A 14,584-nucleotide genomic window follows, 5' to 3' on the forward strand; every position below is an offset into this window, starting at 1 on the left:
TTCAAAGTTTTTTCCAACCTGAGTAATTCTATGATTTAGTCCAAAATCTTGAGACTAGTCCTTGGGCTGGATGAATAAGGTAGTTAGAATCACCTACATTCCAAGTAGGTGATGCAGGCAGAACTGCAGCTTTAAGGAAACCCATCCTTATCTGCTGTCAACAGACTTAAGTGTTATCCATGGCATTAAGTGGTTGTACATCCTGGCTATGGAGTGACAGCTCAGCTGAACTCTGTGAGGACAACTTTAGCTCTGTCACTCCTCATCTCGGGGCACCTAGTGTGTTTTCATAAACAAAGAACAACATATGTTCGTTCCATCTGGATGACTCAGTCAGTGGGATCTGCAAATTCTAAAACGTCTCTCTCTTCACTTATGATATCCTAATTAAACAGCTGTGACTCAAAAGCCTTTTTTAGGGGCTCGTCTACCAGAATGACTGCCACACTGGAGTGATGCAGAATATGAAGTGAGGGTCTGCATGACCTTACTCTAGGAGCTGGGGATCCTCTGCACTGGTTACATGCAGGACATGAACCAGCCTGGGCACAGAAAAATAGGCTTAGATTAACATCACTTATTGTTTACGACATCTGCTTTTCTAAATGAGGAATTACTGTTTTATTTTTGCTGCCTTGCACTGTAGATTCAAGCATTTAACTTGGACTTTTTAAAATAGTGTTTTTAGTTATACTTCTGACAATAGAATTAATCCATTGTCACTGTAAGGTCACTAACAGAAGTTGGTTGGAATTTATGTCAGTTTACTGTGATAAAGCCTGCAGGACTTGTTTTATTATCTAATTAGAAACCCCCTACTACTCCAAACAAGCCATATATAAACTAGAAAGTTCAAGTAGGTTGCTCAGTGGTGGTAGAATGTAATTTCAGGTAACTATCCAGGGTAATCAGTTTCTTTCATTTCCAGATGTAGTTGGCATACAGAGAACTAACATATTAGTATTTCTTCTATAGCAGTAAAGTACATTATGTCAGAATAGCAACATGATTTGTTTCCAGCTAATTCAGAAACTGCAGAAGATCTTTGATTAAAAATAGTTCCTTATGACATCTGATGTTAGGTTTTGTAAATGTTTTTATTTTATCAACAACAAATGCCGTATCAGTACTATGTATGCTGACAATATAGCCTCACATCAATGCAAAACACTGGGAAATGGCTGCCTGATACATTTTTGGGGGGATTTATGATATTAAAATCAATTGTGAAATTTTGACAAGACATCAGCATTGTAAATGCACAAAAATAATTTCCTGTGATCTTACTTGCAGTAGGTGTCATTTATCATCCCATAGACGTGAATTCCATAGCAGGCATCCATAGCCAAAATTAAGGTAAACCAACCCGTACTGAGATATGAACCTGACTGGACTCTGTAAGAATACAACATACAGAAAATAAATTGCAATGAGAAATTACCAACACTTTATCAAAGAAATGTAATCTATTACTTGGGACAAAAGACATTAAGCAACTTGACAATCTGTCAAAACTACACAATTATTTTGAATTATTTATAGATAGACTCTCATTCTTGCCAGCTTGGGGCCTCAAGCTATTGTCCACAGAAGAAAAAACCTTCCACGTTGAAATCTGAAGTCAAACAATGCATCTCCCATTAGATAGAAAAGTATTTATTTGTACATCCAAAATGTAACGATTGAGTGTGTAAAATAAGATTACGTTCACCAGAAAGCAAACTACTGGCAGAGTTTGAGCTGCATGTATGTGGGTATTCACCATGCTCTTTCACAAGCAAAATTTTATATCCCCTGCCTGAAAATTCATACTGAGATTAAAGCTTTAAGGCCATTTTTTGTGGAAAACCATCTAACACGATGCTTTGGAAAACAAAACTTTTTACCCATTGCTTTACACAAGCCTGTGCTATCATTAAGACGACCAAGCAAAGAGTAAGCACAAGAGAGCAGTGCCTAAATTGATAACCTTTGCTGAAATGGCCAGTTCCATTAAATCAGTCCAAAAGTATTACCTGCATGAGTGAGAACAGATGAAGCTCAAGGATTTGACTCACATATTGGCTATGTGTACATTGTTAATTACAGACTTTACTCACGCAAATGCTACCAATGGTGGACAGGGAGTCAACAAAACTACACATACAGTTTGAGCAAGCACTACACACTGCTTTACCTCATAAGGAATAAGAACTCACTTAACACTCAACATTTATAAGCTGGTTGAAATCCTGCTTTGCACATGTACGGCTTTAATTTTGATTGAAATCAACAAAAGTTACTCTTTTGAAATTATAAATAACATGTCCAATTTCCAAGAAGTCAATGCCCAGGGTTTAGTTCATAAGCCTGAGAAAGCTTGCTGTAAGTGAGAGGAGGGGATAATTTAGTTTTATGCTATATCTTCAGCTTTTGGCTCTGGGTACAGCAGGGAACAGTCTGTTCTCCATCATAAGTTAAAGTAACCTAAGGTTTGCACTCAATTAAGTTTGGCTGCAAAAGAACTCCCATGTAGGTCTATGTGAAAATCAGCTTTTCCCAGCAACAATATCTTCTGAAAACATTTTCATCCTGGTGTAGGAATAAAGCTTTCATTTGGAAAAAAAAAAAAAAATTTAAACAAAACAAAACAAATAAATTATATATATCCTGTAGCAACCCATCCAGCCTCTAAAATCTAGCATTTCTGTGAGACAGAGGAAGCAACTTCAGGCGCTTCTCAATTCTATGGCTGTACCATGGTAACTTTTGGGTAAATCTGCCAATCAGTGGCTTTTGGCTCAGATTCTCTGCTACTTCCTTGCTCCTTCTCTTTGCATTCTGACAAAATACTAAGAAGATGGGTAAAAGTCTACATGTACAACAGTCGCAATGTCAATTATCTGACGCATATGAGACTGAGATTCAAATTCCTGCTCTGATGAATGCTTACTATTATGGAAATTAGACAGACTCCATGAGCTTTACATTCCTAAAGAAACTCTATCTCCTCAAACAAATTTTATTTCAGTGAAAAACAACTATCTTAACTCCAGGAGAGCTCTTCTGTACACAGGAACATTCAAAGGACTCTAGGCTACATCTTCCATTCCTTGCCCATGTCTAGCATCCCTCACAGCTTAGACAGAGTGAACTTCTATCCTTACTCTTCCTGAAAAGTCTTTTTCCTTGGGGAATCTCTCCTGTTGAACTGACTTTATTGAGTAAAGGACCATTCTGGAAGTGAGAAATAAAGGGTTAACTTAGTGCTGAAAATGCCCAGTGGGAACAGAAGGCAGGGAGTTACATATTCACTTTTCCTTTGACGGAGAACAATTGTAATTGTATTTCTTTACTTGACATCGTATAGCTACAAAACTGTACATTTGCTTGCTGTTCCTTTAGGATCTCCATTTCTTCAAACAGAATGTTTCTCAAAGAGAATTCCCAACCTATTTCATGTTATTTCAGAGTAGCATCCTGCCATGATAGAAAGCTGCATTGCTTCTAGCTTGCTTCCTCCTCTTGCACCAAAACACTACCCTTGAACTTTCAAAGCCATTATAATCATAATAACCATTTATAAAACACTATGAAGATCAGGATCCTTCCAATAATGGATGTTTATTGGAGAATACCATATTGACAATAACATCTAAATTTTGCTATACTCAGGAGAAAAACAGAATTTTAAAAAAGAATTAATCAATATTTCATGTCCTGTTTTAACATCACTGAAACCTTAGTCTTCTCATCCATATACTAGAGTGGCAGAATAAATAAAAACAGCAGAGTGACTTTCTAGATACCTTCCCTGGGAGATGAAGTACATGACAGAATATAGATTGTGCGTTTTAAAACATTTTTTTTCCTCTGAAGATACATAAGAATATGAGGGAATACACTTAAGCAGTGGGACTCTGGATGATTTGGTAACACCTTAGAATTCAATCTGATACTGTAAACGTACTTTCAAAATTCCAATGAAAGCAATATTAGAAGTGTGAAAACAATTTTAGCTGTCCTTAAAAAGTCATAAATCTTGAAATACCTTATAAAATATCATCCCATAAAACTGTAGTGCAAAGCAATGTCTCAGCCCCTGCTATTATGCTAACACTATGCATGCAATTTCTTTCTCTACAGGAGATTTTTACATGTTGGTTTTTTGTTGGTTTTTGAAGCCACGGCTTTTTGAGTCCTATGTGAGAGCTCCTCTTGTTACAGTAATTGCATAGAAACTTCAAATTTTACTTTTACACAAGAAGTAAAAGAATAGCATACATAGCATCTGTGTTACTGCACAGATCTGAAGGTAAAAGAACATTCATCTCCAAATAGGGGAAATAAGAGTTCGCTAAGCGTCATCTGTAGAAGTACAAGAAAATAGCATAGGCAAATCTACTGTGATATATGCACACACAGCAAATTCAAAGTTCTTCCCTATGGCTCAGAGTGACTTTTTCTTATATGGTAAAATTAATGGGGCACCAGATCTAGGCAAGAAATTGTCTCAACAGCTGAAGAGAAACTAATGCACTATTTTTCATAGAACGCATTTTAAAAAAGGATGATTTTGCGTTCAGGACATGATTTACAGCTGGGTGCAGGAAGAAAAAAGCAATGCTCACAAAAAAGTTACTTTGTCTGTTTTCCTTGAAAAGGAAAGTTTACTTTGCGTACTCCCCTACATTACAAGGATTCTTAAAGAAGTGTTACTGGGACGTAATTCGTTCTGCTAAATATCATCCAGCATACGCTTAACATCAAAACAACTGAAAAGACCAATTAAACCAATTTAATTAAGACACTTAAAACAAAGTATATGCTTGTCTATCTTGCTCTTAGTGCGAGTTTAACTAACATGTCATTATCTCATAATATAAAAGTGCCAAGATTACTAGTTATTTGCAAATGGCAGAACATATAATTTGCACTTTATCTCTAGTTGCACACAATATGTTATGACTTTTCTTCTGTATTTTACAAGAAAATGGTAAAAAACATATCTAGAATTACTAGACTTGTCACGTGGGATAAAAAAAAAAAATTGTAAGTAAAAATAATTTTAAATACAGGCAATTAGACAGTTCTTTTGCCTTTGCTTTCCGATATTCTACGAAAAGCATATGAAATGGATATAAAGAAGATCAAGTACAGAATGCCTCATAAAAATACTGCAGACTGAAATTCATCTTGACACCTATAACCATGCTTTGATGTAGAATAAACGAAGGGAAAACCGGTTCCTTCTTTCATCAGAGGGAAGTGAAGGTATATTTTTTTAATGATCAAGTGCATGTGAGTTCAAATTGGGTACAATTTTTGCTGTCACTTGAGTTCTGATTTTACCATAGAGGTTATATTCTTTATTCGGTTGTTCCAGGCCATTTACATGGAGAATCAGTTCTAGCTCTATGGTTCAGTGGGTTGTAATTTCCAGTGAGGAGATTTGTGTTAAAATTTAAAATTGAAAAAAAAAAATAAAAAAAATGTTTATTAAGGTGGAGACAATCAGCAGACAAGTAATTCCATGTCAGTCTGATTCCAGAACATTATTTAGGAGCTTATTTTTATTCTTTCCTCGGAGAAATCAAAGAGCACAGAAGGTCATTAGAGAGTGTTAATTAAGAGGAAAATCTAAGAAATTTAGGACTTCAAGAAGCTGTTAAGTAAGTAGGAGCCCAAAGGATTAACCAGACAAGTTTTTTGACTCATTTCAAAATATTGCAGTAAAACGGAATTCAACAATGACAGATTGAAATGACAAGGTTCTCCAGGCCAATTAGTTGATGAAAACACATCTTTTCATGACTGCTGTTTATAGACTCGGATCCTCATTTGACCCACCTATTAAAACTACTGAATCACCAGCAGTTTTACTTATAGCATCTTGTCAGGCTTGTCAGATAAGTAAATAAATAAAGGTATTAGTCTAAGCAAAGAGTTCTGTAATGCAATCAGTAGAGGGTTAATAACATGAGAGGTCCTTCAGCACCTTAAAAGATTTGTTGAAAATGGTTTAAAACAAATGTTGAAGACTTCCAGCTCTTCTTCTCCCAACAGGTTTCTGAATAACAGTCTACTTCTTTACAACTAGAAACAATAAAAAAGGATTTCCTACTAGGACAGACTGGTCATCCATTACTCAGTTCTACACTAACCAAATTAATGCTGCCATCGTACTTATCTTGACTGAGATTTCTGTTTTTCTTTGTTTGTTTTGTTGGTTTTGTTTGTTTTCTGATGAAGGAGCTCTGAATGTAACTGCTGAACAATTCTTCTTTGCCAAATTAAACATTCCACAGATCACAGTTTCGGTCTATGTCTTTCTCTTCATAGCAAGAGTGGATTTGTACCTACCCGATTAGAATGAGCTAACAGACAAAATGCCCCCAACTCACAGAGAACAGCAAGGTTCGTTTTCTGTGCACCTCTTCTTTGAGAATACCTACTTCTCATTCCAGAAAGCTGTTAGAAAGGAAATAAATCCAGTACAGGAGAAGGCTAAGACTCTAAATGCTGAAAAGCATTAGCAATTGCCTAGATTTAATTCTGTTTTCTGTATGACTCGGTGCTTTGTTGCTAATAATTTCATTATATACATTCTGCAGAAAAAATAGCACAAGAAGAGCAACGAGCCAGGCGCCAGCACAGAGAATTGATTTCACTTGGTAAAAATGGTTGCTGTTTCTGCATTACAAAGATACCTGTTAGGCAGTTGTTTATCATAATTATTCATTCTTCTGCATGTGTGTGCGTGCACTCATGTGTTTGCTTTGCATTCCTAACAATGCAGGACATCTAATAATAAACAGCCATGCCCCTCAAGCAGTGAGCAGGCTGTCTCACACATTCAAAGGCCCACATGGTGCTTCAGGTCATTCTGAAAAGTGAAACATTTATATGTGGACAGATGTTTTATTATCCATTGTGTATGGCTTCATGCAAAGCTTAAGCAAGTGGAATGCATTATGAACAGCACAGAACACATTCCAGATTCAGACAGTGACTGTGCCCAACATGGTGTACCTGAGAGTGGAAACGTGATGCCCACCTGCATTCCCGAAGTCTTGGCAGACCATCCTTACATCCTTACAGAGAATCCTGAAAATAAACTGCATCAAGCTGCATACTGTCCAATTGAACTACAGAAAATATAGATCTTCCCTATATTCATATTGCACTAATAGAACACAGAGGAAGAGGGCAAGAGTCCATCTCAGTTGAATTTGCTATGAGAACACATGAAAAGGTGACTCCTGGGTCCCAAACCAGCCCAGGAGAACTGAAAAGGAGATGTAAAAATTAATTCCAATGTCAAAATGGCCTTGAAAAAAGATAGAAATGATGCTGCTGAATTAGAATGAGAATTAAGGAGGAATGTGTTACTGCAATGACTGAAATCCACGCAGCATCTGCTTTGGTAAGCAACTTATGCATATAATCCCCATCTTTCTGTTGTGTGTAATATTTTTTTTTCTTTCCTCTCTTTCTCTGCTCTACTCAATATACACATGGAAGCCTGGAACAAAGGAGGAAAAGAAAAGATCAACTTAAAGAAATTGACATCTGCTGCTCAGGCTTCTGTATTTTCCTTATTTCTGATTTCTTGACCTGACTTTGATGAATCTCAGCTCAGCTGTGAACTCAAGCAGCAAAAGAAGGAAGTTATTTCATCCAGGGCTCTTCAGATGCCTGTGCTGCTGAGCTCAGAGGAGAAAAAGAGAATTCCTGTTTATCAATCATAACTATGGAGGTCCAGCTTGCTGCAAAGTGCCCAGGAAAGAACCCAGACTAATGAACTAGACTAGAAGCTACATTAATGTCTTCTTTCCAATATATATGCACTATTTTCAAGCTGGTTCTCTTACTGCAAAGCCTATGCTAGTCTTTTCATGTTGAGTGGTATTCCCTGTAGAGAACAAGAATTGCTAACTAAATTTCTTACAGCTGTTGAGCTTCTGCAGCCCATACTTACTCTTCAGATACAAATTGTGATCTTGGTGCAGACCACTTAGAGAACAGTAAGCCATACTCAAAGACTCAACAAACAGACCTCAATTTTCTTTTCTTCTGCACTCTCATCCCTCATCGTCCCATTTCCAGGAATACGTATTACCTTGTTTTCTTTTGAACACTTTTCTTCATTTCCATTTCATAAGTAGAAACTGGTCTGAGGCACAGCTTATGCCACTGTATGTGCTCAAGCTATTAGTAAAATGTGTCTTTTGAAAGTGCGCTGTTTGCAGCTGCCACCTGGGATCAGAAGTCAAGCTGCTCATGCATGATTACCAGTCACCTAGGCCCAGAGGTTGTGTATGGTGCAGAAAGAGAACTTGAAATGCTTGGCTCTGCATATCTCCATTAGCACTTGGATTTACTTGACAAGCAAATAGATGATTAAGTCAGAAGAGATCCACGTGTTAAATGTCACTGAAAAATGGATCAGTATTTTTTTTAAGTTTTTTCTTTTTTTTTTTTTTTTAATCATACTAATAACCAACACAACTACACAGCTATATTTGTAAAGACAGGAAGCTGACAGGAAGCTAAATTCACATCAGCATATTTGAGGGCCAAAATGTTGACATCTTTATGTGGTCATTTTTCTCTTTGGAAATCATCTGAGTAAAATTCACTCCACTCTGAACTCATCAGGAAATGTAGCTATTCTGTCCTATGCCAGTTTAAAGCTTGCTCTACAGTACAATTAGTTATGCTTGCAGGGGTTGAAGCACCGCAGTATGCTCCTGTCCCACTATTGTCCACTTTCCATTGGTTTGGTCAAAGCCTTCATTCAAAAGAGCTCATCCCTGATGACTGGTGACATGGGAATTGATGGCTGCAGCCCTTGTGACTTCTGTAGGGCAGCTTTATTCATTCTTCTTTTCCTCAGAAACCCACAGCCAGTTTGGTGAGCTCTGGTTTAGAATTTTCCCATCACACTGAAGGGAGTGGAGAACGATTTATATTTTCATTGTTTGTAACTAAAAATGAATCAAAACTCAAAAGTGTGTCATGTGGGGAAAAAACAAACAAACCCAAAACAAAATCAACCCACAACACTGATGTTTTCCTGTATCTACATTTAAATCAACGCTTGCTGTCTTGAGTCTGCACATTATTCTCCAGGGAGGATGTAAACTAAACAGAGCTGCAGTTAATCCAGAATCCCCGAAGAGAATTAATTAGGTAGGCTTTCCCACCCTTTTCTTTTGGTATTAAAGGACACTTACTACTCCTAGCTGCATATTTTAGTGAAACCTATTGTAGGTGAACACAGAAGAAATTTCTTGATTAGCTCTTATCTGCCCAGACAAGAAACTGAAGGGAATTCCTTTGACCTTGGCTGAAAGCAGTGCGCATTCTTCATAAAAACAACTTCTATTAGTTTTCCTGTACTGGAAGCAAAAAGTAAGACAACTTTCTAAAGGTGCACATTGTAAGTCCGTGACACTGGGATGGGAACAGAGGCTATGATAATGGTATACTGTTTTATTGCTACAGTGAAAATAAAAGAAGAGCTTACATGAATCCATACCCTAAATCTGTTCATCTGAATGGTGAAGACACTGCACCCAATGGTACCTAAGTAGTAATTTAACATTCATGCTAAAGTCTCTCCACCAAGTATAGCAGGCAGAATGCAAGACCTTCTACTCCTGTTCCATAGAATTTGCCTACAGTATTGTATTACAAAGCCAGGTTTTATAAACTCAGATCCAGAACTAGAAAGAGTGAACCATGTTGTCTATACTATTCGTACAAGCCAAAAAATCATTCTAGGATTTGGAACATTAATATTTTCAGCAAAAAAAAAAAAAAAAAAAGAAATCTTCAATCCAGACAAATTATTCTGATGTAGGAAAAAGGAGTTAAAAATAGAACTTGTGTGGATCTGAATTTTAATTCAAATGCAAGAGGCCATAATGTATCTCATCAGTCAAGCTTTGAAGATGAACTGCTAATTAACACAGATGTTACCTTCCTCTTTACTACTGTAACTTTCTCCAGACTAACTTTTTCCTTAACATAGAAAAGGAAAATATTTTTTGTCTTTTTTTTTTAATGTAAAATTTAACAAAACATTCCCATATATAGATGTTCTGCTTTCTAACAAACTCACCACTGTACAGCTACCTTGAAAGAATCAAATAGTCCTGGCCTTTGAGCTACTGAAGCATTCCCTTCCTTCTTCACAGCTCTGTCTACATAACATCTGGCTTTCTGATGGGCACCTCTCCACATTGCTCATTGTGACAGAAGATGTAGAAGTCTAATTAAGGGTTCATTTGAAATATAAGGTCCCAAACCCTCACAACATGCAAGATTAGCTTTTGTCTCTTCCATTCTGTTCAGCAAAACCCAGTGTCTTTATGCAATAGGGTTGTCTGGAGACCAGATGCCTGCAGCCATTGAGATGAGTATCTACCTTGAAAGCAGCACCTTCACAGAGTCATAGAATGGCCTGGTTGAAAAGGACCATAATGATCACCTAGATTCAACCCTCCTTCCATGGGCAAGGTCACCAACCTTGAACAGGCTGCACCTTGATTGCAGACAAGGCAGATAAGGTAGGACAGATAAAGAATCATACATTTTTTTCCTCAGACATTTATACAACAAAAATTACAACGCATCAAACTATTTAGAGAGCCCACAATATGCCACAGAGAAGTCCATAGGAGAAGCACCTATGGATCAGGGTAGATTGCCTTCCAGTCCACTTTGTTCCTTCAGTATTGAACAGAATATTTTCCCCCATACTCACTGTGTAGACTACAGGAAGGTAAATGGGCAACAGTACAAATGGAAGCTGGGATAAATGCTCCAAAGAAGGATTTTTACAGCTTCCCTGTGATTAACTGAAGTAGCAAACTGGTTTTCTGAGTCTTACAAAATGGAGCTTTTTCATCATGGTAAACTCGAGGATTATAGGACTAATCATCTGTCCAGCTCACTGTCAGTGAAAGCTAAGGCCAAATTATCAAATATGGTAAAGAGTTCAACTAGCTAGTGATATGATATTTTCTGTTAAACAAAGTGATGAGGACCGTCACAAAGCCAGATAACATCCTCTGCACTGTAAATAAATACTCTGATTACTCTTCAACATAAAATACTGCTCTGAGTGACATCATATCTTCAGTGATTCCTGGTTTATAAAGTTAAGATTTGGATACTTTGCCACTGAAGCTGTGCAGGCAAGCAGCTCTTCACAGCACTGCACACCTGACAGCATACATTACAGGAGGCCAATACTGTTCTCTAGATATCAAAGCTCAGGACACAGAAGTTTACAGAACTCATACCTGGATGATTTTCATTACAAACATTAGAACAAGCTGATTCACTACAACTATAGACTACAGCCCACTTGCACGTGACTCCAGACCATATTTATTCAGAATCAAATTGCAAAACTCAAAACTGCCAAAAATCGATTATATAGTTATGTTACAGAGAACCTCAGGTAATACTAATAGCTACATTGCTGGCACGAATACCAGCTTAAAAATTAACAGTTCAATCACACACAGTACTAGAGATAGCATCACAATTAGCTTTACAAAACAACATCATTCTTTATGAGGCTTTTTCTTTTCCTCTTCATGCTATTTGCCTGATAAGCCCTTGCCAACAAAGACATTATACTAATTACAATTAGTTATACAAAGTGTGGGACAGCTGAAATGATTTATTGATTTTTCCTCACAAAATAAACCTTATTAGGAATTCCAAGTGTACAGGAAGGAGAAGCCCCAGATGGCATGTTTACTCCAGACATGTATGAACGTGAATGTGTATACAGAGGCACTCAATCCATTTAAAACTTCAATCTTAAAATAGTTGCCTGGAAAAATCTGCTTGTGGTAGATTTTAAGCAATTAAACAGTGTCTTTTGCAACTAGCAGATATTCTGTCTTCAGTCTTGACAAGAGAAGGTAAGGTACTTAGGCAAAATATATTTCTTCTTTTTTCTTTTTTTTTTCTGGTCTGCAAGTCAGCACTATCTGATTAGGTCTACTTCCTACGGCTTGTTCAGTGTCGCTTATCAGACACGCTGGAAAATATTTCCAATAATAAGCCACCAGAAATCTGCCTCCATATCTGGTATCGGGCTACATATAACAGAGATCTTTTCATTTTAGTTTTAAAGTATTGCTTCATTCAACAAGCCGACTGCTGGCTGACACACAATCTAACCTAAAGGCTATGGATCAGCAAGTAAATGCAGAAATTCTATTAGTTTTCAGACCTGAGTTTTACGCCTTTCATTTCAAATGAAATCAAAATCCTACACATGAATAGGTAAAGCACAAAGTAAAGATCTTTTCTTCAAACCATCCATTACTTATTACACGAGAGTGAGGAAGAAAGCAGTTTCTGCATCTTGTAGATACTGTATTTCTTGTGCTCAGTGACTCTAGCAAGACTGCTAAATAGCAGACATAAAAGAGATCCATTCTGAAGTAAAATTAAAACCATGAAGAACGTTATATTATGCAATATGAAATCTCACAGAGGCACAAAGACAGGCACATTCAGATGAGCTTGCTATTAACAAAACCTCTCTAAGCTTGTACAGATAGGACCTCCTCAGCAGCGCCTGAATTTAAAAGTCATGAGAAAACTTCCCTGTGCTTGAGTGGTTTGGGAAATAAGCATCCTCATTTAGACCAAGGAAATAGCCCAGAATGTTCATGAAAAAATATATATGCCTATATTATTATTACTTCTTTACTGGTGCTATCTTATGGCTTGACTATTACAAGTAAGCTGGTAATTCCTTACCACAGCTCATAGCTGTTATGATACTCAATCCTCATGTATGGATTTTCTACCACAGTTCTCAGATTTTCCCCAAGAAAGGAAGAACTGCAGCTGTTACACAGAAAAGTCTCTGCAGTGTAAGAAAATTTCACTCTGTGTGGGTACTTGGGTCAAGAAATGTGACCCCAACTGGCTTCTAATAAAAGCAGACAGAAGCCTCAAGCTGCCACAGCCAGGTCCAGCTCAGTTAAGTTCAATATGCAAACTACATGACAGCTTACAAAATAATAATAATAATAATAAAAAGCCATGATTTTCTTTTGTCTTACATAGGAAGATAGTGGAAATGCTGGTCTATCTAGCTGTTTGAAAGGGTACATCACTGTTCTATGCAGAAGAACTTTTGACAAGAAAACAGAACCAAAGGCTTCAAAATAGACATTATGTTGGTATACATTAAAATCTGGTTTAAAGAATGCTAATATAGATATAAATATAGTCTCTGAGCTGCCACTATTGCTTATGTAGTACCTTTTGCTCCAAAGGTTCTTGGTAGACTAAACACACCCAGACACACTCATCCACTTGGGATGTGTGGAAAATGTACAATGGTGCAGCAGTGACCAAGGACAAGTTATGACAGGGATAAAGAACTATGTACCAAGCAAACTTCCCAGTGAGATGGGAGATGCTTGTTCAGTGCTGGCAAAGGAGGAATACTGGTATAGAGCAGTTTCCTAATGTATTCTTGAATTACCTTGGAAATCACTCATCTAAGTATTGACCAAATCTGACTACGTTTAACTTTAGATCTGATGAGATCAGGTTGTATGGCTGTAGGTTTGTGATAAGAAGCCAGGGTTAGAAAGAAAGTGCATATCTCAGAAATGCAAAAACAGAAAAATCCACTACCCTAAACTATTCATTTGGAATCTATTCAATATAAATGGCTAATTTCTACTTGAACCGTTCCTGTAATTATCTATAACCATCTATCATTATGAAAACTACACGGATACACAAATTATTACCATATGAAACAATGCAGGCATCTGACATCTCATAGGTTTACTAGCATTGCTCAGGACTTTGCTATTTTAGAGTAATGTAATTATTCTTTATGCTGTAGTATTGTCATTCATTCCTCAGTATTCAGCATACTTTCTCATGCACTGCTTCTACAGGTGTATATGTATACTCACAGATGAAGCTAACTGATTCACTGATACCATAGACATACACTGCAATGAGATCTGTCACAGGTATTCCTTATACTTATAAGAAGCAGCAAATGAGTTATCTTTTATATACTTGAGGATCACTCTTTGTAAACGCTGAATGATTTTAGTGGTGACATTACGATTTTGTTTTCTTTCAATTTGCTCCTAACAGGATGGAAGAAATAAAAATTTACTGGTAGGAGAAAGAATATAAATTAAACTGTTTTATGAAAGCCATTCCTTAAAATGACTCAGACAATAAATTTCAACAATTGTTCATGTTCAAAAGCTCTTGTACCTGAGAACAACAATACAGGTGAAGAAAGAAGAGAGAACATCTTCAGCTGAGGATATGCAAGCTTGCCATTGACTTTTGCAAGCACTTCCCCTATGAGCCCTGAGTGATGCTTTGTCTTGTTTTACCTTTGTGTTTTTATGTGACTTGTTGGAGTGCATGTAAAAAATTAGAAACCAGGCTTATTTTCAAACACAATGGAGTAAGTTGCCCATTTCTGCCTCACAAACTGTGAGGTAAACTAGACAGGCTCCATAACCTTTAAACTGGGTTTATAGAAGCTGTTAAAAGCATCTGGAAGAGTTTTGTATAG

The 14,584-nt window shown here is 37.0% G+C and overlaps 1 protein-coding gene across 2 annotated transcripts in view; it reads right to left on the reverse strand.

The window, feature by feature from the left end:
- Window positions 1–14,584, reverse strand: part of ST6GALNAC3 (ST6 N-acetylgalactosaminide alpha-2,6-sialyltransferase 3) — a 234,979-nt gene that overhangs the window by 55,870 nt on the left and 164,525 nt on the right. The window contains exon 4 of one of the 2 annotated variants that reach the window (XM_015870357.2): window positions 1,288–1,395. The exons of the other annotated variant lie outside the window; for it this stretch is intronic. Coding sequence (XP_015725843.1) covers window positions 1,288–1,395 — 108 coding nt within the window. The remainder of the gene's footprint in view (window positions 1–1,287; window positions 1,396–14,584) is intronic. 2 annotated transcript variants of the gene reach the window in all.

The sequence above is a fragment of the Coturnix japonica genome, chromosome 8, assembly GCF_001577835.2.
Source record: "Coturnix japonica isolate 7356 chromosome 8, Coturnix japonica 2.1, whole genome shotgun sequence".
Lineage (NCBI taxonomy): Eukaryota > Metazoa > Chordata > Aves > Galliformes > Phasianidae > Coturnix > Coturnix japonica.